Source organism: Castor canadensis, chromosome 10 (genome assembly GCF_047511655.1).
Source record: "Castor canadensis chromosome 10, mCasCan1.hap1v2, whole genome shotgun sequence".
NCBI lineage: Eukaryota > Metazoa > Chordata > Mammalia > Rodentia > Castoridae > Castor > Castor canadensis.
In genome coordinates this window covers 147,975,023-147,995,580 of record NC_133395.1, presented here as the reverse complement: position 1 = coordinate 147,995,580, position 20,558 = coordinate 147,975,023, and the positions used below count along the sequence as shown (strand labels likewise).

Below are 20,558 nucleotides of genomic sequence, written 5' to 3'. Positions count from 1 at the left end.
GCCGCCAGGTGGCGCTGTGCGCCTGCGCATGGGCCGGGCCGGGGTCGCCGGGCCGGGCGGGCCGGGCGGGGGAGGGGCTGCCGGGGGCGGGGCCCTCGCCGCAGGTTGTGTGACTTTGGGTTTGACCTGCCTGGAGATGAGCTAATCCTGCCGTATAATAGACTCCGGGGAGATAGGAAAATGGCTGCGCGCTATCTGCGTCGCCATGGGGACCATCGCGCGCGGGCGGGGCGCGAGCCTGGAAAAATACAGCCTTTGTGGCGGCGCGTGTCACTCACCGCCAGGGACCTCAGGCGGCGGGGCCCAGGCCCGTTCTCCCCAGCTGCAGTCTCCGCGGAGCGGCTCGGGGCCCAGGACCTTCAGGTGTCCCCCCAACTCCAGGGACGAACCCTGTCCGCGCCACAGGCCTCCCTCCGTTAATGTCACGAGCACTCACGCCACGCGGACAAGGCGTATCCCACTGTGTCGCACCCGTACCCACACCGGGTGCCCAGCCCGGAGTCTACACTCGCAGGCCCACGGGCCGGGACTCAGCCTTCCCCTCGTTCCTCCCGCCGCGCACCTGGGCGCGCACGCGGGAAGTGCGCTCACCCCACGTCTCGGGGCTGCACGCGGATGCCGCACTTATCCCGCATGCACGCCGCACACCGACCCGTGTCCGCGACGCCCCCTCTAGTGTGCGCCCTCAAACGGCGTCCTCGAGGGCAGATGCGTTAAGGCACCGGCAGTACGCTCACCCGCCATGCAGGTACACGCGGGTGTGCGCGTCCACTCCTTCACGCACGTGTGCCCCGCTCTGAGCTGCGCGCCCCGCACAAGCTCACGTGCAGCACCGCTCCCCTCGTGCACCTCAGCGGCCATCTCAGGCCACTCAGAACACACTCCCGCCACGCTTGTGCGCAGGGCTGGTACACGTGCACGTTTTCGCAGCACACTTGGGTGACACACTTATGCGCATCCCCCACGTTCTTGTCCAGTGTTCGGTCGCTAGCACACCCACGTGCTCCTCCAAACACGCCGGGCAGAGCGGGGCGCACGCTCGCTGGCTCGGGCACTGGGCGCCCGGCGTGCCCCCCGCGGACGCTATCTGCCTGCCCATCAGCGCGCGGATCTGCGGTGGTAAATGCTGCATTCGATGGCGGGCGCATTTGTTGTGCGCGCTCTGAAAGGGCTCCGATAATCTGGAAGGCAGAGATAAGGAACACCATTTATTCCGCGGCACTTTGGAAACAATTCCCAGCCCTGTACAACCCCATTCTCGGGCAACCTCCGGGAGCCGGGCAGATAACGATTGGCTATTCATTATCTTCGCCGGGAACAAAGATTAGCCGGCCGAGATGAAAAATTACCCCGGACAGCGGCACAGCCCCGCGCAGACCCCCCTGCCCGCCGCCCACCTCCCGCCTCGTGCCCCGCCCGGCCCGCGGCCTCGGCGCTTATGGTCCTGATGGGCCTCGGCCTAACGCTGGCCTCCGCGCTCCCCTTCGCAGCGAGCCCGTCTCTCTGCCCACCTCGCTGGGCCCTCCTTTCCTTTGTGTTCCCAGTCTTCTCTCCACGCTGGGCCTCTTTCCCCTCCTTGCTCTTGGAGCCCAGTCCGAGCTTTTCTCTCTTTTCGTCTTGTTTCTCTCCATCTATGCACCTCTTTCCTGTCTTTCTGTCCGTGCCTTTCTCTGGTTAACACCTCCCCTGCCTTTATTCCATCTTTTTGGTTCTTTCTGCCACTTTTTAGTTGTTTATTTCCATCTGTCTCTGAGTGTCCCCCAACCCCTAACCTCCACCTTCTTGCCTCTGTCCCTTTTACTTTTTAAAAAAATCTGTCTTTGGGGTTCCCTGTCTCTTGCTTCCTCCCTTTCTCTGTGGATCTGTCACTGGGTCTCCAATTCTCACAACCACTGCCCCTAGAACCCATTTTTCCAGGCTTCATACTGCCTGTCCTCTGAGGGCTTCAGAAATTGGGAGCCACCAGCTAGGCTCTGGCCTGACCAGCCCAGCACAGGAGGCAGATGGTGGGTGGGATGGTGCAGGACCTAGAACCCCTTCCAAGGAAACCAGACAGCCCTAAAAAAGGTCCTGAAGACATGGGTCCTTATGAGTTCAGAGGGGTTTGTCTGCTCCAGGACTGGTTACCATGCCCCTCCCCAAAGGGAGTGGGGGGCTTGGGAGCGGGTGGTCCCAGGGAGACCACCTCATTAGGGCGGTTATTCAGCATGGAGCTGGCAACTGCAGATAAGCCTTATCAGCTCATCTCCCACTCCCACAGACAGACAGAAAGTGCCCCAAGCAAATGGCCCCCTGGAGCCCCACCGGTGCCCTGCCCTGCTGGTTCGTGAAGGTGCACAGAAACATGCTCCTCCATGGACCACGGACACAGGGTAGCAACTCAGAGAAACATGCACAGCTCTAAGATCTAGTCATACACCTGGGTGTCCAGACCTCCCATATGCCAACACAAACACACATCCCATCCCAACACTCAACTACTCCCTGGAACTATGCACACACATATGGGATACTTCTGCTCCTCCCCACTGTCACGCTGATACCTACACCATTTAAGACAAATACACAAGCGCACACACACAGACGTGCAGACAAAAATACACACCCCGACACTCACCAATTAGCAGAATTATACATGGATGGGCAGGCACATTGCAACACACCACACTCACCCTAGTTCAAAGATACACAAAATAAGCAGGCACACGTTATTAAGGACAGATGCATACACCACGGCACACTCAAATCCACTGAAACACTGTATATTGCGTACTGCTACAGGGACACATGCTACTTTACAAGCACTTGGAAATACCTACTGCCTACCACATAAGTCTTGGAGATGATGATCCCGTAGACACCCAGCCATAGGGACACACACCCGGTTCCACAGACACTCCCCTGCGTACACTCACAGGGATGCACTCTGATAGTCACACCATGATCTGCTACCCACAGATCCACAAGAAGAAAAGGCTGTACTAATACACTGTTTTGCAAACACTCCTGTGTGCTCACCAATACACACACAGGTACACAGGACACAGATATGGAATGTCATGCTTAGAGCACATACAGAATGAAAACTATCACCACCACATTAAAGAGACCCACAAACATCAGGCAGGCAACACAAAGATAAGGAGACAGACTCATTCCCTCTCTGGGGGACACCACACACACACACACACACACACACACACACACACCCCACTTCCACAGACCTGCCAGTCTTTTCAAAGCAAAAGCACTTGTCTTTGGGCCCCAAACCACTTTCACTCCTTCATAGTGCCTTTGGTGGTACAAGGACCAGACTCTCCTTTTTGACAAACTCAGGAACCTTCTTGTGGTGAGAGTTCCCACCCCATTCCTCCTCCTGGCCTTCTTTGGAGAAGCCCTCTGCTCCCTTGCTGCCTGGAATGGGCCAGGGAGATACCAGAAACTATTCCTAAAAGGCTTCGGGTCTGCTCCTGAGCTGGGAATTGGGATGAGGATGGGGGTGCATCTACGCTTAGCCAAGCCACCAGGGAAGTGAGGGAGTTGTGTGTGTGCCAGAGTGTGGAGCTACACTTGAGTGTGTGCACGGGTGTGTTGGTGTGATCCAGATCGCCTGTGCGTGTGCACAGATGTGTGTGTGTGTCCCTGTGAGCACTGCTGGAGGAGTGCTGGAGGAGGAGGAGGAGCGGGCGTCTGTGTACCTGCGCGTGTCCGTGCGTGTGCCCCGGGCTCCCGATGGTCCCCAGGGAGTCTCAGAAGAGAGACATCGCGGGCTTTCTGACCATGCAGCCAGGAGAGCAGAGGCGCGCTGTGTGTGAGCCCTGAGAAGGCGGGAGTGGCCCGGAGTGTGGCCGGGCAGGGGGAGTGCGCCTGGGGCGCCTAGCGGCCCGTGGCCCGCCAGCCCAGCGGCTGGACCAGGCAGACAGGGCGCAGAGCCGGAGCACTGTCCTGCCCCCCTGCGGCGCTCCCGCCCCCTCAAAGTGATGTCGAAATAAAAAGCACAGCGCTGCGGCCAGGACGAGAGAGAGGCAGCGAGAACCGAGAAAGATAGCGGGGCCAGCGCTGCCGGGGCTCACCGCTCCAGTTTCCATCGCTCGGCTGCCGTCGCCCCCACCCTAGCCGGCCCCTGTCGCCCACCAGGCGGACAAAAGCGACCCGCTGCGCACCATGCGGTCGCTCTGCCCGCCGCCGGGTCCCCACTGGTGAGCGCCGCTACCCGCGCCCGGGCCGCCGTCCGCCCCGCGCACCGCACCCGGCTCCCCGCTCTGCCCTGGCCGCGTCCACCCGGGGGCGCCGCCCACCACGCCTCACCGGTGAGTTCCCTCCACTCCCACCCGCCCGTCCGAGGCCCTTCCGTCCTCGGGCTCGGCCCGCCAGGCGCCCGAATCGCACGGTCCGTTTGACCCCGTGGCCCCTACCTTTAGGGCTCGCCCAGCGGCTCGAACCCCGGGTCATACGGCCTAAACCCGGAGGGCGCATTCGAGGACCTGGGGAACTGGACCTGCCTCGGGCCTCCGGCGTTCGCATTTTTTTCCGGAACCCTAGGCCGCGACGCCCGGCATTCCCAGAGCTTCGCGAAGCTCCCCCTCCCGGCCCCGAGCCGGAGCCTTTGTCTCGGCGTCCCCCCACCCCCGGGCCCAGCGGCGGATGCGCCCGAGCCGGGCCGCTGCGCGGCGGCTGCACCTGCCGGCTGGTCCCGTGCGCCGGCTTTGCGCGGCTTAACCCGGCTCGCGCCTGCCTGCGCCCCCGCGCGCAGCGCCCCGCGGCCCTTTATCCTGTGTGGCTGGGGTGCAGGTGGGGACAGATCCCTCTGCCCAAAGCCCGAGTCGGAATCCGTTTAGTGGGATTTCAAGAAGAACGCGGCCGCCGCGGGCTCAGAGACCTGCCGCGGGTAGGCGTAGACGGCGCTCTGGATCTGTCTGGACGCGGAGCATTAGAACCATTCTCTGGCGCCTAGGCTTGAACTCGGGCTTGCTCCAACCCGCGAAGGGGAAGGCCTCGCGTTCAGGGGCTCTGGGTGTGTCGGCCTCTCTTTTACCAGAAAACAAGGAAAGAAATTCGTTTTTTTTTTTTTGGAAAATGTCTCGTCTCGCAGGGTAGGGTACATCTGGTGGTGAGCTCCAGGTCTACGCAGGCAACCCGTGCAAGAGTCGTTTATGAGCAGGCAGGATTGAGAATCGGGTATGGCCAAAGAGGTTGCCCAGGCGTCTGGAGAGTGCTTCCCAGCCGGGTTGACAAATTGCTAACAAATTGCGTCTAACGAAACGGATTTAGCAGTTGTCTTGCCATCAGCCGCAAGGCCTCTGAGTGAAGCAGAGCGGTTGGTGGAGGAGGGAGAAACGCGGACCGATTGTCTGCGGGCCTGGGCAGAGCCCCGGAAGGCTGGACTGGAGGTAAAGATTAGAACCTGGCAAGGAGATACACAATGTCTGGAGCGCCTGGGCCCAGAAACACCTACATTTCCTAAACACTAAGAACTGAATAGCAGAGCAGGTCAGAAGGCCCGGAAAGAGGGAGTCTTCTGATTTGAGGGGCTGAAAGCAAGTTCCAAAGAGCAGGAGGTACTTTCGAACCCTCTGGAAAGATGGCTACTGCCAGAGCAGACCTGAGTCCTCAATTTAAAGGGGACTCTGATCCTTACTATCCATTTCGTCCCCCCACTTCCACCAAGTAGCCCTCAAGGCTTAGTGCCAGTGTGGAGTTGGGGGACCGGAATCGTTGGGCTGTGAATTAAACACCCAGAGTGAAAGGCAGTCTGGAAGCAAAGGGGTTTCCTTTGCAAACCCCCAACCCCAACACATACTGCAGGCCAATTAGCTGCCCACAGGAAAAGGTGAGAAGAATTAGGTTACAAAGGAGGGTAAATTTGTGATCCCAGAGGGGCCGCCTCAGAAGAGTGAAGTTTAAACAAAGGGCATCTCGGTGAGGGCTGCAGGACTGGGCAGCTCCCAGACCCTGCCTGGCTGACTGTGCTTTTTAGAAACCAGGAGGTACTCCAGAACCCCGCCTGGATTGGTGCTGCCCTAGCTCCCAGGCAGAAGCACCCAGACACACTTCAGGGATTCAGAGTCGCTTGAAAGGGGTGCTAGAAAATTCAGTTTCACAGCTGACCTCCCTCTTCCTCTGAGTAATCTTGTTCCCACATAAGGAAAGTGACAACTTCCAGCAGGATGGAAGGCGGTTTCCAGCTATGCTCAGGAATGAACAAAAAATTGAAAAAGGAAAAGTAACCCTGGAAGGTTTTTCTGGGGACCCCCTAATCCAAGGCTGTAAATCGGAGTAAATCTCCTCTCTCTTGGGATGGGGGGAGTAGGGCTCAACCCCAGCCATCCTGGGGGCTGCCCTGCCCTCCCTGACATTTGTTTGGAGATAAAGTGGCAGGACTGTCTTTGGCCCAGTGGGTGGGGTCTTGGCTGCTGTCCGTGGACACACATATATTCGGCAGCGCAGGCCGCCCCCCTTTTTTTTAGCCAACTCGGCGCTCTGCTAGTTGGCCCCGCAATTTTCTGTCGCCGGCGGGTTCCTTCCTGCTGGAGAACTCAGCAGTCCCGCATCCAACGCAGGAGCTCCAGCCTTGCAGAAGGCTCAGCCAAGCTGGCTGTTGCTTACTACTTCCAAAAGGGCATACCCAGGGCCTCAAGGGACCTGGCAGAATCCCCTCTCCTTTTTTTGCTCTACACCCAGATTGCGGGCACGCAGGGTCTGGTTCGGGTCTCCGGAGGCCCCTATTCAAGCATTGCTTAACCGCCCTGTTAAGCACCCCCTTCGCCGGCGATTTTCTGAGCTGCCGAGCGGGGTAATTAAATCCCCGCCTGCAGTCCGCTCTGCGCCAGGAGGGTGGGCAGCGCTAGGGCTGACAAGGGGCCTTGCCAGGCCGACCACCTAAACCCCCCTTGGGAGCCAGGACACCGTCCCCATCCGAGATCATGGCGCCAAAACTGCAGCCCCTACCTCCCCTAGAAGGGGGCATAAATGTAACCAGGCCTTCGGGAGAAAAAGGCGAATTACCTGCCTTCCCCAGGTCTCTGAGCGGCCACCGCCTTGCAAGCCGAGGCGCCGATCGCGGCGGGGCGGAAAGCTTCCGCCCAGCTCGGCGTCCACCGCCCAGCGCCGGTGCAGCCTCCCGCGCCGAGTCCTGGGGTCTAGCTTCCAGAGGGGCATCCTTGCCCAACCTGTGGGGATCCCCGTGCCTGCGGTGTCTTCAAGAGGCCGCAGAGACGCCAAACAGGCTCCGTGGTCATCTCGTTTTATGCGTTGATGAAGAGTCGTGAGCTAAAGGAAGGGAGAAGTTGAGACAGGCGCACGGAGAAGGGAGTGGGCTCTAGCCAAATCGCTCGCGTTGCGGGGAGCACGAACCTGGAGTCGCGGAGGCCGCTCACCTGCCACGCCGGCCCGGCCCGGAGGCCCTGCGGCCGCGGCCTCGCGCTCTCGATCCGGCCCCGCGCCGTCCCTGGCGGCCGCCGGCCTCCTCCGCGAAGGAGCGGAATTCCAAGCAGCCCAGGCCCTGCTCGCTCCGGAGTGGAGAGGAGTGGGAGCCGCAGCGGGCGGCCGGACCAGTGGGTCCCCAAGGCCCGAGGCGCGCGGGTTTCCAGCCCCAAGGAGCTCTGTGCCCCCCGCCCCCAGCCCCACGCCTTTACCTGCGCCAGGGCCTCGGACGGACAGACGGACGCCAGACGCAGAGGCAGGAGGAGGCCCCAGCCTGAGCCCGCGCCCCCTTGGCGCTGCCCAGAACTGGCTGGGAGGGGGCGCTGGGGGCGCTCCCGCGGAGCCGAGCCGGGCTGGGCGCCCCCCGAGCCAAGGGGACCGAGGGCTTTCCTCCCTCCTCAGATTATTAAAAAGTTCATTTCCTGGCGAATCGGGTGACGTCAGGGGCCCGGCGTCGCGGTGGCTGGGCCGCCCGGCCGGAGAAGCCGCCTCCAGTTACCCAATTACCGACTGTCAATCCTGCCGCCCCTCCCCCAGCCCTACCGGGGGGTGGCCGGGACCCCAGCCCTCTCCCTGAACCGGACCCACCTGAGATTCTTCTGGCCTTCTACCCAGACGTCGTGGTCCTAGCCAGGGCAGAGGGGCTGGAGGACGTGGACGACACCCCTATCACCCCGCACCTGTCTAGGTTCCCCCAAACGTCTTTGGGTTGCAACCCTGTCCTCGGCCTCAGGCTCCCGTGAAGCCTCGTCTCTCGTCTGTAAAATGGGAGGCAGTAAAGAGATTTGAGCACCCGGCCCACTGAACCCAGAGCTGAATCTCTGGGATGGAGGTGTTGTGGACAGCAGTTCCAGGTGACTTAGGGGACAAAGTGCCCAGACCACCCCCACCCCAGGGGCCGCCTCGGGGACCCCTAGGAGGAAAAAATGCCTCCTGCCCTGAGCGTCTCCCTCAGCCCGCGCTGGCGCCAGTCCGGGGCTCCGCGGCCTCGCCCCAGGCAGTTCGGCCCGGTGGTCTGCGAAGGCCACGCCCGGAGAGGGTCAGCCCCTCCCCCTCTTTGGAGCCGCTGGCCAGGCCACCTCCACCGTCACCTCCACCGGTCAAGCGTAGCTTTGCGCGGCCGCGTGTCCGCAGCCCAGGTACTCTAGAAGGCCCTGCAGTTTTGAGGCTCTCAGGTCCCGCTGTCCCGCTGCTGCCCGCCGAGCCCTCCCCAGTCCCCCGCTCAGCCGGCCCCCGAGTTGGGGAAGGAACGGTCTGGGTAGGTAGTGGGACTCCAGCCGACCACGGTCAGTGGCAAAGGAGGCGGGGCTTCGTCCTAGAGCGTGGAGGGGCTGGGGTCCGGCGGAGAGGACACCCAGGGGAGCGCGGCCCGAATTCCTGGGAAGACAGGGCCCCTGTTGGTGGCTAGTTCCTGGGAGGGGGCCCAGAGATTGGAGGGCTCCCAGAGTGTCGGACAGAGGGGGTGTAAGGCTCGGCTCGAGACGAGGGTCCCGCGGGTGGAGGGGGGGGCGTTGGCAGCCGGGGCCGCAGAGAGGGCGCTGGGAGGGGGCCCGCCGCCGAGGGGGGCCCGCCCGCGGGTCAGTCCAGGAGTCCAGCGGGCCGGAGCTGCGGGCGCAGCCAATGGGGGGCGGAGGCTGGGCGGCGCGCGGCGCTGATTGGCTGGCGTCGGCTTCTTAGGCGTGCGCGGCCCCCGCTTCATGTCTGTGCAGGAGTCGGCAGCTGGCGCCAGGGCGGCCGGAGGATGCCGAGGGGCCGGAGCCGGGCGGGCCCGAGGCCGAGCCGCGCGCTGTCCCCCGCCCCAACCCCGTGAGCCCGCCAGCCTCCGAGCGCGCCGCAGCTGGGCCCACTGCCCCCGGGGCTCTCGCTGGTGCTCCCCACTCTCTGCTGCGTCCCTCCCCTCTCTGCGGCTCTGCGCGAGTAAGTTTGGGGTGCAAGAACCGACTGGGGGCCTGGGGTGCTCCTACATTGAAGGGGTCTCTGCGAGGCCTCAGGGTCGGGGCTAGGCTCCCGATGACCTCTTTAGTGCGCCTTGGTGAAAGATCCTGACTGCAGCTTGGGAGTCCGCTGGGGGCCTGGCTCTTAGCCCGTGCGTGATTTGGGGGTTCGAGATCAGTATGTGCATCCGCTACAGAAGTAGAGGTGTGTGTGTGTGTTTGTGTGTATGTTTGGGATCGTCTGCCCCCGTGGGTGTCCGGGCTCCTGTCTCCAACTTCTGGTCTGAGTTCATGTGTTTGTGTCCCCAAAGGGCGGGGGCGCAGTGTGAGAGCCTGACTTCAGTGAGGTTCTTCGTGCATTTGTTAGGGTCGCCGGTGTCAGGGCTCGTTCCTGTGCGTGACCCCGTGTGCATGGGTGCGTGATTCTGGGACGGCAAGCACCATGTGAGTGTGCGTAGCAGAGCCCCCTCCCCCGCCTTCCTTTCGTTTTGAGCCTTGCGCTTTCCTCCCACCCGGGACCGGTCCTCGGCGGAGCTCCGCTGGAAGATCACTGGCTCGCAGGACGCTGCGCGGCGGGACTTTGGGTGTGTTGGAGGCTGGCAGCGTCCCTCACCCCCCCTCCTGTCGCACAGGGCCGCTCCTGCCTCCGCACACATCCCGAGAACCAGCCGCGGGCCATGGAGGTGGCGCCGGAGCAGCCGCGCTGGATGGCGCACCCCGCCGTGCTGAATGCGCAGCACCCCGACTCGCACCACCCGGGCCTGGCGCACAACTACATGGAGCCCGCGCAGCTGCTGCCTCCAGACGAGGTGGACGTCTTCTTCAACCACCTGGACTCGCAGGGCAATCCCTACTACGCCAATCCGGCCCACGCGCGGGCGCGCGTCTCCTACAGCCCAGCGCACGGTGAGCCCTGGGCCCGCGGGGGACTGGAAGCCAGGCGCTGCGCGCCAGGCCAGGGAGGGGAGGAGGGCCCGGTTGCTCCTTCCCGGATGTGGGATCCGCAGGAATCGGAGCAGCAGAGAAATCGGGCGGGAAAGGTGGGGGCAGCGGTCTCTCAGGGAGGGTCTGGGACCTGTAGCATGTCCAGCTGGCCTCTGAGGGATCCCTCCAGGCCCTGTCGCATTGGGTTTTTCTAGCTCTGGACTGATGCATTCCGATTATTCCTGGGGGGAGGGTTGGGCTCCTGGTTTTCTTTGGGTGGGGGTTACTGCTGATTGTTCTGTGAGTTGTAATCCTGGGTGCCATGCTGGGGGCTCAGCTGGCCATCCAGAGCCCACCGTGATCCACTTTCCCTCCTTTATAGCCCGCCTCACCGGAGGCCAGATGTGCCGGCCACACTTGTTGCACAGCCCGGGTTTGCCCTGGCTGGATGGGGGCAAAGCAGCCCTTTCCGCTGCTGCCGCACACCACCACAACCCCTGGACCGTGAGCCCCTTCTCCAAGACTCCGCTGCACCCCTCGGCTGCAGGAGGGCCCGCAGGCCCGCTCTCCGTGTATCCAGGGACTGCCGGTGGGAGTGGGGGAGGCAGCGGGAGCTCTGTGGCCTCTCTCACCCCCACTGCAGCCCACTCTGGCTCCCACCTCTTTGGCTTCCCACCCACACCGCCCAAAGAAGTGTCCCCTGATCCTAGCACTGGGGCTGCCTCCCCAGCCTCATCTTCTGCAGGGGGTAGTGCTGCCCGGGGGGAGGATAAGGACGGTGTTAAGTACCAGGTGTCACTGACAGAGAGCATGAAGATGGAAGGCGGCAGTCCCCTGCGCCCAGGCCTGGCCACCATGAGCACGCAGCCTGCCACACACCACCCTATCCCCACCTACCCCTCCTATGTGCCCGCCGCCGCTCACGACTATGGCAGTGGGCTCTTCCACCCCGGAGGCTTTCTGGGCGGCCCGGCCTCCAGCTTCACCCCTAAGCAGCGCAGCAAGGCCCGCTCCTGCTCAGGTAAAGGCAGGTGGGGACTTGATTGACTGATTTCAGGGGTGGCGTTTGCCTGGGGGAAGGGGCTGTGATTGGAGTGGGGCTGTGCAGTTCACCTGATCTGAGGATGTTCCTCTTTAATATCCAAGTCGTGAGAGGCCCCAGAATGGGGAGAAGGGACCCTAAAACTTTTGCTCTCTTCTTCCGCACCCCTAGTAGCCTCCCGAATTCAGTTCCCTTCCCTAAACCTCACCATCCCCTCTCCAAGGTCCCCACCACGTCCCGCACAGAATGGGATCCCTTTCCCCTTCCTGAATCTCCTCATGACTCAGTGGATGAGAGAATGCAGGGTGTAGGTGAGGCAGGGAGTCTGTGTGTGCATGTGTGTACGTGTGTCTGTGAGCTGGAGTGCATGCTGCGGGCAACTCCAGAGGTTCCAGACCCAGCAGGAATCTGGTTCTGCTGCTCAATCAGTCCCATCTTGGGATTTCAATGGCTCCTGATCTCCTTGGGAGATTTCCCTGAAGCAAAATTCCCAGGACCTGTTTGTGCCCCTTGCCCCCGGCATGTCCTCCGCTCCCTCTCCCTGAGGGCTGGGGCGAGGGGACAGAGCGCGGGTGCCCGCACCCCTTTGCCAGCGGTAGCTGGACCAAGCTGGGTTCATCCAGGAATCTGGCCGAAGGGCAATAACCCATGAGAGCGTGGGGCTCCTTCCTGATAGCTTTGAGCCAGGGAGGGGGAGATTTTTTAAACATTTACTTCTGCATTCAGGAACCACCTTGTTTTGCTGGAATATATAGGTAATTTAGATTAATCTAAATCTAGAATTTAGTTTAATTTAAACCTAGAATTTAGTTTAAAAGAATTTCCTGGGTAACATGTCTCCAAGGCACCCACTCTGGTGGGCTCCAGCCCCCAGCTCAGCCCGGACTCCAATTGGGGTTCCCCCATACTGCATACTGCTCGGACCAGCTCACTTGCCTTTTCTTAGTCCTTTCTCACAAGTTTGTTTTGCATTTGTTTGAATTCCAGATGGCCGTTTAACGACAACAAAAAGCCTAAACAATAAAAAACAAGGTCACTTAGTTTAAAGTGAAAGAGCTTATTATTATTTTATTTAAAGAGAACAGCTTCGATCAGGGTGCAGGACCAAATTCTAGGGCTCCAGCGAAGGGAAGGAAAATCGGACTGAGCAGAAAGACAGTGGGAGCCCAGAGCGTAGAACTGGGAGGACGCTGGACGTGGTAGACACAGTTGGGGAGAAAAGAGAGGAAATACCAGAGGGGAAGAGAATGGGGGCCAAGTGGGAGGGTGAGAGGCTCCCCAGAAAGGAGCCTGGTGACTCCTAGACAAGCTCTCTGATCTCTTTCCTGGTTGCTGGGTGGTTGGCTCAGAGGATCCTGGGGGGCCCTGCGCTCCCTGCTCCCCACCTTCCTGGTTCCCCACACTCCTCAACTGGGTTTGCAGTGGCAGGGATTTGACCTTAAGTCTTTCTGGACCTTTTCCATGAGGACCTCTAGAGTCCCTCTTCCTGTGAGGCTGGGACTAAAAGTCACTCCCTGATGCAGCGGGTTGAGTGGGTTCTCAACTTCAGTTAAGCCCGTGTCTCTCCCTGTCCCCTCCAGAAGGCCGGGAGTGTGTCAACTGCGGAGCCACAGCCACCCCTCTCTGGCGGCGGGACGGCACCGGCCACTACCTCTGCAATGCCTGTGGGCTCTACCACAAGATGAACGGGCAGAACCGGCCACTGATCAAGCCCAAGCGGAGGCTGGTAGGAGCCGCAGAGGGTGGGGGATTGAAGGTGGCGGGGAGGGGGCCCACTGGGCCGCACGGAGAGGGCATCAATCTGGGCAGGAGCTGGCAACTAATTAGGGAAGAAAACGAAAACAACCCAGCATCTTCGAATGCAGACGCTTCGCCACCTGAAATCCTCTCATCCTCTTATTAAAACTACTGGGGGGTCAGTTCAGGTCGCCCTTCTTTCCTGGCCAGATTCTTTCCTGCCAAATTTCCACCTCTGCAGCCCAACAGGTACCCTTGTGCTGCCTTGTTCAGGGACCCCCAAAATGAGTGTCCAAGGGCCCGTCCCTTGTCCTCTGGCCTCTGCTTAGCTCTTTTTAAAAATAGGGCCATGAAGTACTTTTCCCTGTGGCCGGCTCTGGGCAGCCCTCCCCAGCTTCCCAACTCAGTCTCTCTGTGCTTATTTAAATAAAACACACACACCAGCCACCAAAAAAACCTGCCCTTATTATTTTTCCATGGAGTCACCTATACTGTGTATTTTCATTTGAGTGATTTAAAAAAAAAATGCCCTTTCGGATCTCCTGCCGGAGTTTCCTATCCGGACATCTGCAGCACAAAGATAAGGAAACTCCGTGTGTCTGTTTCCGGACCCTGTGAGTTTTTAGAGAGCCGCCTCGGCTCAGTCCTGCCTCTCGCTGGGCTGTTTTGAAATTTCTGATACCCTCCACTCTGCAAATAATGCGTAAAATGCTAAGAATAATAAATATATTTTTTCAGGGAGAAGTGATTTATGAGCTTAAATCGTTCGCCGGCTTTGGGGGCCCTTTTTCTTTCTTTTTCCCTGGAGCGAGGGCAGGGAGAGGCCGGTGGGGGTAGGGGTGGAGGACGCGCTGTTGGCCCCTGAGTCAGAATTCCAGCTTCAGGCCGCTTACTCACCCTCACCCCTCCCTGCCCCCGTGGCGGGCCGTCCCTCGTCCCAGTCCCCTCGGTGGCCAGGCTCGGGCCTGGGGCCGTTCCAGACTGTGCTGGCCTCAGCTCCCACCCCCACCCTGGCTGCCTGGTGACACCAGCCCTGGTGCTCTGGGACGTGTAGGGGAACTCCTGTTTGTGGGCCCGTTGCACTTGGTAGGATGATCAGAGGGGCCCTGCGTTCTCTAGTGAAGGGTCTTTCTGCCTTGTGTCTGAAGTGCCTTTCTCCAGGGACCAGACCCTCCTCTCCTGACCCCACCTCTGCCTGGCATTTCCTGAGGGGCTGGTCAGGGCGGGTGGCAGGCTAGAACTCTTGGGGCATAGGGGTCTGGATAGATGAACCAGCCTCATAGATGAAAATGTCTTGTCTCCCGTGCCGTGTGTGCTTGTCTCCAGCCACGTGTGACTGTCGATCACGATCACTAGGAATGTGGCTAGTACAGTCTAAGGCACTGAATGCTAGATTTTCTAAATTGTAGTAAAAATTAATTTAAACCGCTCAATGTGGCTAGCAGCTTCTGTTCTGACCCGGGCAGCTCCACACTCTCAAACCCGGCATCCACATCCCCACCCCAACCCTCGGTCTTCAGGCACAGCCGCAGGGTCTCCCTGCCCTGGCCTCAGGGCCCATGACTCACCCAGGAGTCTGGATTTCCAGGGGAGTGGTGAGGAGGAGACAGAAACCCTCCTGACCAGGGGCTCTGGAGGGAACAAAGCCACCTCAGGGTGCCCGTGCTACTAAAGAGCCTCAGTTTCCCCATCTCTACAATTAGGTTGTCTGGCGATTGGGGGAGGTGGCTAGTTTTCCCTTCTAGCTTTTACAATCCTGTTGATTCTAAGATTGGGCTTCTGAAGGCTCTTTATTCCAAAGTTCTGTGATCCGCAACTTGTTAGTTCTCAAATTCTGAAATTCTCCGGTTCTGAGATGCCCTGATTCCCCCATGAGATTTACTGCTCCTGAGCTAAGTGGTGGGGGTTGAGGGGCAGTGCTGGGGTCGGGGAGGGAGGTCGAGGTGGGGCGTGGGAGCCCAGCCTGCTGACGCTGCCCCTCTTCTCCCAGTCGGCCGCCAGGAGAGCGGGCACCTGTTGTGCAAATTGTCAGACAACAACCACCACCTTATGGCGCAGAAACGCCAATGGGGACCCCGTCTGCAACGCCTGTGGCCTGTATTACAAACTACACAATGTGAGTGCACCCCACCCTCCCCAGGGGCCTCTGCTCTTTGTGTGCGGGGCTGTGGCAGCCATAGTCTCCGGCTTGGCTTGGCTTGGGAAGCCGAGGCTGGCTGTCTGCGAGGTTGCCCAGAGCCCCAGAAGGGCTGCCGCAAGAGGGGCTGCTCTGTTCGGGATGGGAGCCGGGTCGGGCCACAGGTGCGGGAAGGAGTAGCTCTGTGTAAGAAGTTTGGGACAAAAGGATTCCGGATGTCCTGATTGGGGCGGAGCTGGCAGTTGGTAGGCAGGAGAAGATGTGTATTGTCCCATACAGGGACTTCCTGAAATGGTGACAGGGCTGGCCGGCTAAGGGGACTTTGGTGGGTGCTGCTGGAGGTTGAGCCAAAAGCAGGGTACTTGGCATCCTGGGAACCCCTCATCCCTGTCTCCTTTGTCCCACGCAGATGCAGTGTGTGGGGACCTTGTGGGGTGGGGAGCATGCCCCTGATGGCTTTGTGGTTGCCTCTAGGTTAACAGGCCACTGACCATGAAGAAGGAAGGAATCCAAACCCGGAACCGGAAGATGTCCAACAAGTCTAAGAAGTGCAAGAAAGGGGCGGAGTGCTTCGAGGAGCTGTCCAAGTGCATGCAGGAGAAGTCCTCTCCTTTCAGCGCCGCTGCCTTGGCTGGACACATGGCCCCTGTGGGCCACCTTCCACCCTTCAGCCACTCGGGACACATCCTGCCCACGCCGACACCCATCCACCCCTCCTCCAGCCTCTCCTTTGGCCACCCCCACCCATCTAGCATGGTGACCGCCATGGGCTAGGGACAGCTTTGCATTGGACACAGATAGATGTGAAGGAGGGTGACTGGCAGAGGGTGACACACCCTTCACTGTCCATCCTTCCCCGGAGACTGACACCGCTCCTGACAGCCCTGCCGGAACCCAAAGCCACTGTCTTTGGGGGCGCCCAGTGGCCTGCCGCCATTACTGTGAATATTTTCCACAGGCCAAGGCTGCCTCCTGACTGTGTGCAGCCCCGGCAGGCTTTCCTTCATGGAGAATTTTTGCTTGGAGAGCAAAAAAGGACCACTTTATGGCAAGAGAAGGAGAGGACAGGGGACAGACAAATGCAACCATTTTTTGAAGGAAAAGAGGAATAGGCAAAAATAATTTATTTTGCTCTTGTTTCTAACAAGGAGGTGTAGACTTGGAGGCCTGGGCTGTCCCACATTCTGTGGATTCTTCCTTGAGGCCAACCCCCGCGTGACCTGGCTGTGGAGGGGACATCTGTGGGCCTCAGCCTGCACCCGCTTTCTCCCTAGCGTTCCTCTGTGAGACCACTGAACTCCAGCCTGGGCTCAGCCATGGTCAGAGGGGCCAGTGGCCCAGGAGGGTGAGCGCTTGCCCTGCCTGCAGCCCTGGAGGGCAGAGACAATCGCGGGCGGTTCTGCACAGGTTCCCAGGCCAGGGCTGGGTCACAGGAAGGAAACATTTCTTGAAAGGGGAAATGTCTCCCAGATCTCTCCCTTGGCTTTGAGGCCAGAGCTGGCGTGACCCGTGATCCCCCAATGGGCCCGGGCCCAGGCCACAGGCCGGGTTCTCTGCCAGGTAGACCCCTGTAAATATTCTTTTTCTGCTAACCCCTTGACCCTTCCCCCCATTCTGAGACAAATAAGAAAATATTAAAAACAGAACAAAAACTGCATAAGCTTAGCTCTGACGAGTTGTTTTATTTTTCAACTCTTTGGGTCCAGGCAAATGTACACTGCCACAGAAGCCCCACTACGGCAAGGAATTGAACCACTCAAAGTTGGGGCTTTGCGATTATTTTTGGAATAGTTCTTGAATCCCATGGCCCTACCCAGACGGAGAGCTGGGGGGCAAGCTTGGCCCCCATGCTCTGGGTTTCCAGGGCCTGGTGGTCTGGTTGGCTCTGGCTGGCCTGGCAGGTGGTGGATGAGCAGAAGCCACCAGGTCAGTGTCAGGGCTGAGGGGAGGCATATGTCCCTGTTGGGTCCCAGGATTCTGCTTTGCTGTGGCTGTCTGGATCCTTCCAAGGTACAGCTGTACATAAATGTGTCCCACGCTTAGAGTCTGTGTGTGGTGGCGGCGGGGTGCAGCAGCCGGCGAGGGGACCCCAGCCCAGGAAGACGAGTGTGCCGATCAGTCGACCAAGTGCAATATGGGCACCCCAGCCGGAAGTAACTTATTTTGTACTAGTATCGCGTAAGAAAAAGAATCGGCAGTATTTTCTGTTTTTTGTTTTATTTTGGATTAGTAAACTAAGTTATTGTTAGTTACGTACATTTATATATTGTCTGTAAAAATTGTATGCTATCCGCCTATTCCTTTAAAGTGAATACTGTTAAGAATAATAAAATACTTTTTGTGAATGCTCTAGCCTGGCGTGTAGGTTCCAGGGATGAGGAATCCAGAGTGTGGGTCTGAGCCGTCTGGTCACATTGCTGTCCCCTGGGGTGGCCTGAGGGGAAGTCTCCTGGAGCAGAGGACAGGGCACTGCCTGGCCCTGGGCCAGCCTTGGCTTCTGACATCCTGATGGACCTCCCCTGAAAGTCTTCCATCTGAGCCTCCTCATGGATGCCTCGTTGGAGGTCCTGGGGCAGGGTGGAGGCAGGGCAGGCACGGGTAGGGGAGAGGGGCCATTCTCCACACTTTGGTCATTCCCTGAGAGCTCAGGGGGGTTCCCACTGAGGTGTTTGCAGAACCCAAGGACTGACCCACCCCAGCACCATTCAGCTCCTCCCAGGCACTGATCAGCTCTGGTTCTGTTCATTGACAGACCTAAGCCCCGACATCTTTGATCACTGATATGGCTGTCATCTTTGATCTATGATCAGTGATAGTTGCCATAATTGATATTCCTGATCAATGACATATTTGATCACCAGAGCCTGCCCTCAGAGATGTCTAATGACTCCCAACTCTGGCTCACCAATATCTCAGTTCCAGATCTGCAAGGTGTCTAGTCACTGACACGAACAGAATGTCTCCAGTAGCGTGTCTCTTTCCTCACATCTCTGATTGTTGTGAATCACCAATGTCCCCTGTCGCTAATGTCTTGGTTCGTTAATGGTATGATCACCAATATCATTGTTAGCTGTTTTTTGCTTCCTTTGTGCAGTGGGGAGGAGGGACAAGGTCCCCTGCCTCAGCCTCCTGAGTAGCTGAGACTACAAGTGTGCACCTCCACACTAGATGATGACTGTTTTTTGTAATGATCTGATCACTCAAGCGATTTTCAACATCTCCAGTCACAGGGTTCCTCACCACCGTGTCTATAACAACGTCCTTGGTCACTTGTTTCTGATTACCAGTATCTCTAACCAGCAATGTGCCTGATAACCAATGTCTCTGGTCCTGGAATTCTCTCATATTCTATACCATGGCATCAGTGATTGATTGCTCACCTCCAATCAGCAAGATCTCTGGTCTTCAATGTCTCTGATGCCCATCAGTGATTGCTGGCTCTTCCCCGAAGTCCCTTCTGCTCCTGATGGCTGACCTCCCTGCTCACCTAGTCATCGATAAATCACCAGCATCTTTGATCGCCAATAGATCACACAGGGCTCTTCTCACCAAGATCTCTGGGCTGTAAGTCTCTGATCCCCAGTGTCTCCTCTATCTTTGGTTACCAAGGACCTGAGTCATATCCTTAGTCACTCATATCCCTGATCAGCAATGAATGACATATGCAATCAATGAGAGCTCTGATCACCGGGCCCTCTGAGCACAGCCTCTGGTCACCACTGTAGGATCACAATCCTGTCACAAGCTGAAGGACATTACCTCTTATGGACTCCTGTTCTTTGATGACATCACTGATCAGGGGTACCTGGTCAGTCATTATCTGTGGTCATTGGAGTCCCTCATGGTTAAGATTGCTGATTCTAACATCCTTGTTCCTTTGTCGCTCCAATATCCACCTGGCCCGTGAACGTATCCTTTCATTCTTCCTATCCCAGACTGCTGGTGCCGCAGGGCCCTTGCACAGAGTGTGGTCAGGGGGCGGGGCCAGGTCCTGTGAAGATCAATACCTTGTCCCAGGTGCCCCAACTCTTTGGGATGAGTGTGTCTGGGATTCAGAATCTCAGAACACTCTGTCCTGGTGCTACCACTGCTGCCCTATCCACATCTTCTCTGCAGAATGGATAGTGGGGAGAGACTGGAGCCAACCTGGTACTTAGCTGGGCCGCCCTGGATGCCCACTGCCTCCTCAGCAGTTCAACTCTGCCCAACAGTAGCCACAGTCGGACAGGGACTGCCCTGTCCCTCAGGTCACAACTGCAGGGTGCTGTGTGTGGGTGTCCATACTGAGCACTCCACATACATTCTAGGTATTGGGGTCACACTAGTGACTGCAACAAGAATCCACGCCCTGCAGTTTACGTCCCCAGCGTAAGAATGATCAGGCAAAGTCCAGAGCCTAGAGTCTGGAATCTGCAGCCTAGAACCCAGAAACTCGGACTCACAGCCCTGTGCCCAGAATTCAGGGACCTAGATCCCAAAATACAGAGCACAGAGCTCAGACCCTAAAATCCAGGACCCAGGGCTTGAAGCTCAGGACCCACAACTCACCAAGAACTCCAAGCTAGGGCCAGGAGCCCAGATCCCAGAATCCAAACCCCAACACACAGAGCCCAGAGCCCAGGGTCCTGAGTGGGGACCCCAAATCCATAACCTAGAGTCTAGAGCACTGGATCCATAACTCAGTGAGGAGGACATGGAGCTCAGAGTCTAGAATCCCACACCCAGAACCTAGAACTTGTCTGAGGACCCAGACACCATAATACAGAGCCCAGAACTCAGAGCAACCATCAAGATCCTGTTTCTCTGACACTCCTGGCTTCTCTCCTTCCTCCAGTCAGCCCACATTTTGGGAACAGCCAGAGTCAGGTGCTGAGTGCTGGAAGGCCAACCAGCAGGTGAGCAGGCTCCTGGCTTGGAGGGCACAGACCTGTGAGTTCTCACTCTTGTGTCTTGGGGTAGACATTTCTCAGATGTCTATTGAATAGATTTACCCCACACAGACTCATTGATCTTGCTTCTTGTTCTCCTTGCTAGGTGAGAAGGACACACAGGACCCTTGCCTTGGGCAGGGGTGGGGGGTATTGGGGTGTTGAGTGGGGTGGGGTGAGGGCTGCAGGTTCATGGTCCAGCAAGTCACTTGGGAGCCACAGAGCCTGGGTGGAGGAGGCTCCTGTTCCTGACTTCTGTTTCTTATAAAATGATTAGCCCCTACTAATCGTTGCTCTGCCATTGCTCCCAGTAAACAATTTAGATTTTGTGCACAAAAGCACCCAGGCAGGCCAGGCGTCGCAAGTGGCTGCTTTTTGCAGGGTGAGGGCTGCCTTTACAATTCCACAGGGCCTGGCGCCAGGGTGACCAGGGT

At 58.6% G+C, this 20,558-nt stretch overlaps 1 protein-coding gene across 4 annotated transcripts; it reads left to right on the top strand.

The window, feature by feature from the left end:
- The first annotated feature begins 7,885 nt into the window (after window positions 1–7,885).
- On the top strand, window positions 7,886–17,541 carry Gata2 (GATA binding protein 2). Of its 4 annotated transcripts, none has more exons than XM_074044594.1 (6): window positions 8,513–8,680; window positions 9,989–10,262; window positions 10,663–11,301; window positions 12,906–13,048; window positions 15,050–15,175; window positions 15,671–17,541. In XM_074044594.1, exons 2-6 carry the CDS (start codon window positions 10,034–10,036, stop codon window positions 15,968–15,970), a joined length of 1,437 nt encoding a protein of 478 aa, XP_073900695.1. In that variant the 5' UTR covers window positions 8,513–8,680; window positions 9,989–10,033; the 3' UTR covers window positions 15,971–17,541. The 4 variants fall into 4 exon arrangements, with proteins under 4 accessions (XP_073900697.1, XP_073900695.1, XP_073900694.1 ...); XM_074044593.1 differs by having other exon boundaries at window positions 8,517–8,680; window positions 12,903–13,048; XM_020179547.2 differs by lacking the exon at window positions 8,513–8,680 and adding an exon at window positions 9,205–9,339 and having other exon boundaries at window positions 12,903–13,048.
- Window positions 17,542–20,558: the final 3,017 nt, after the last annotated feature.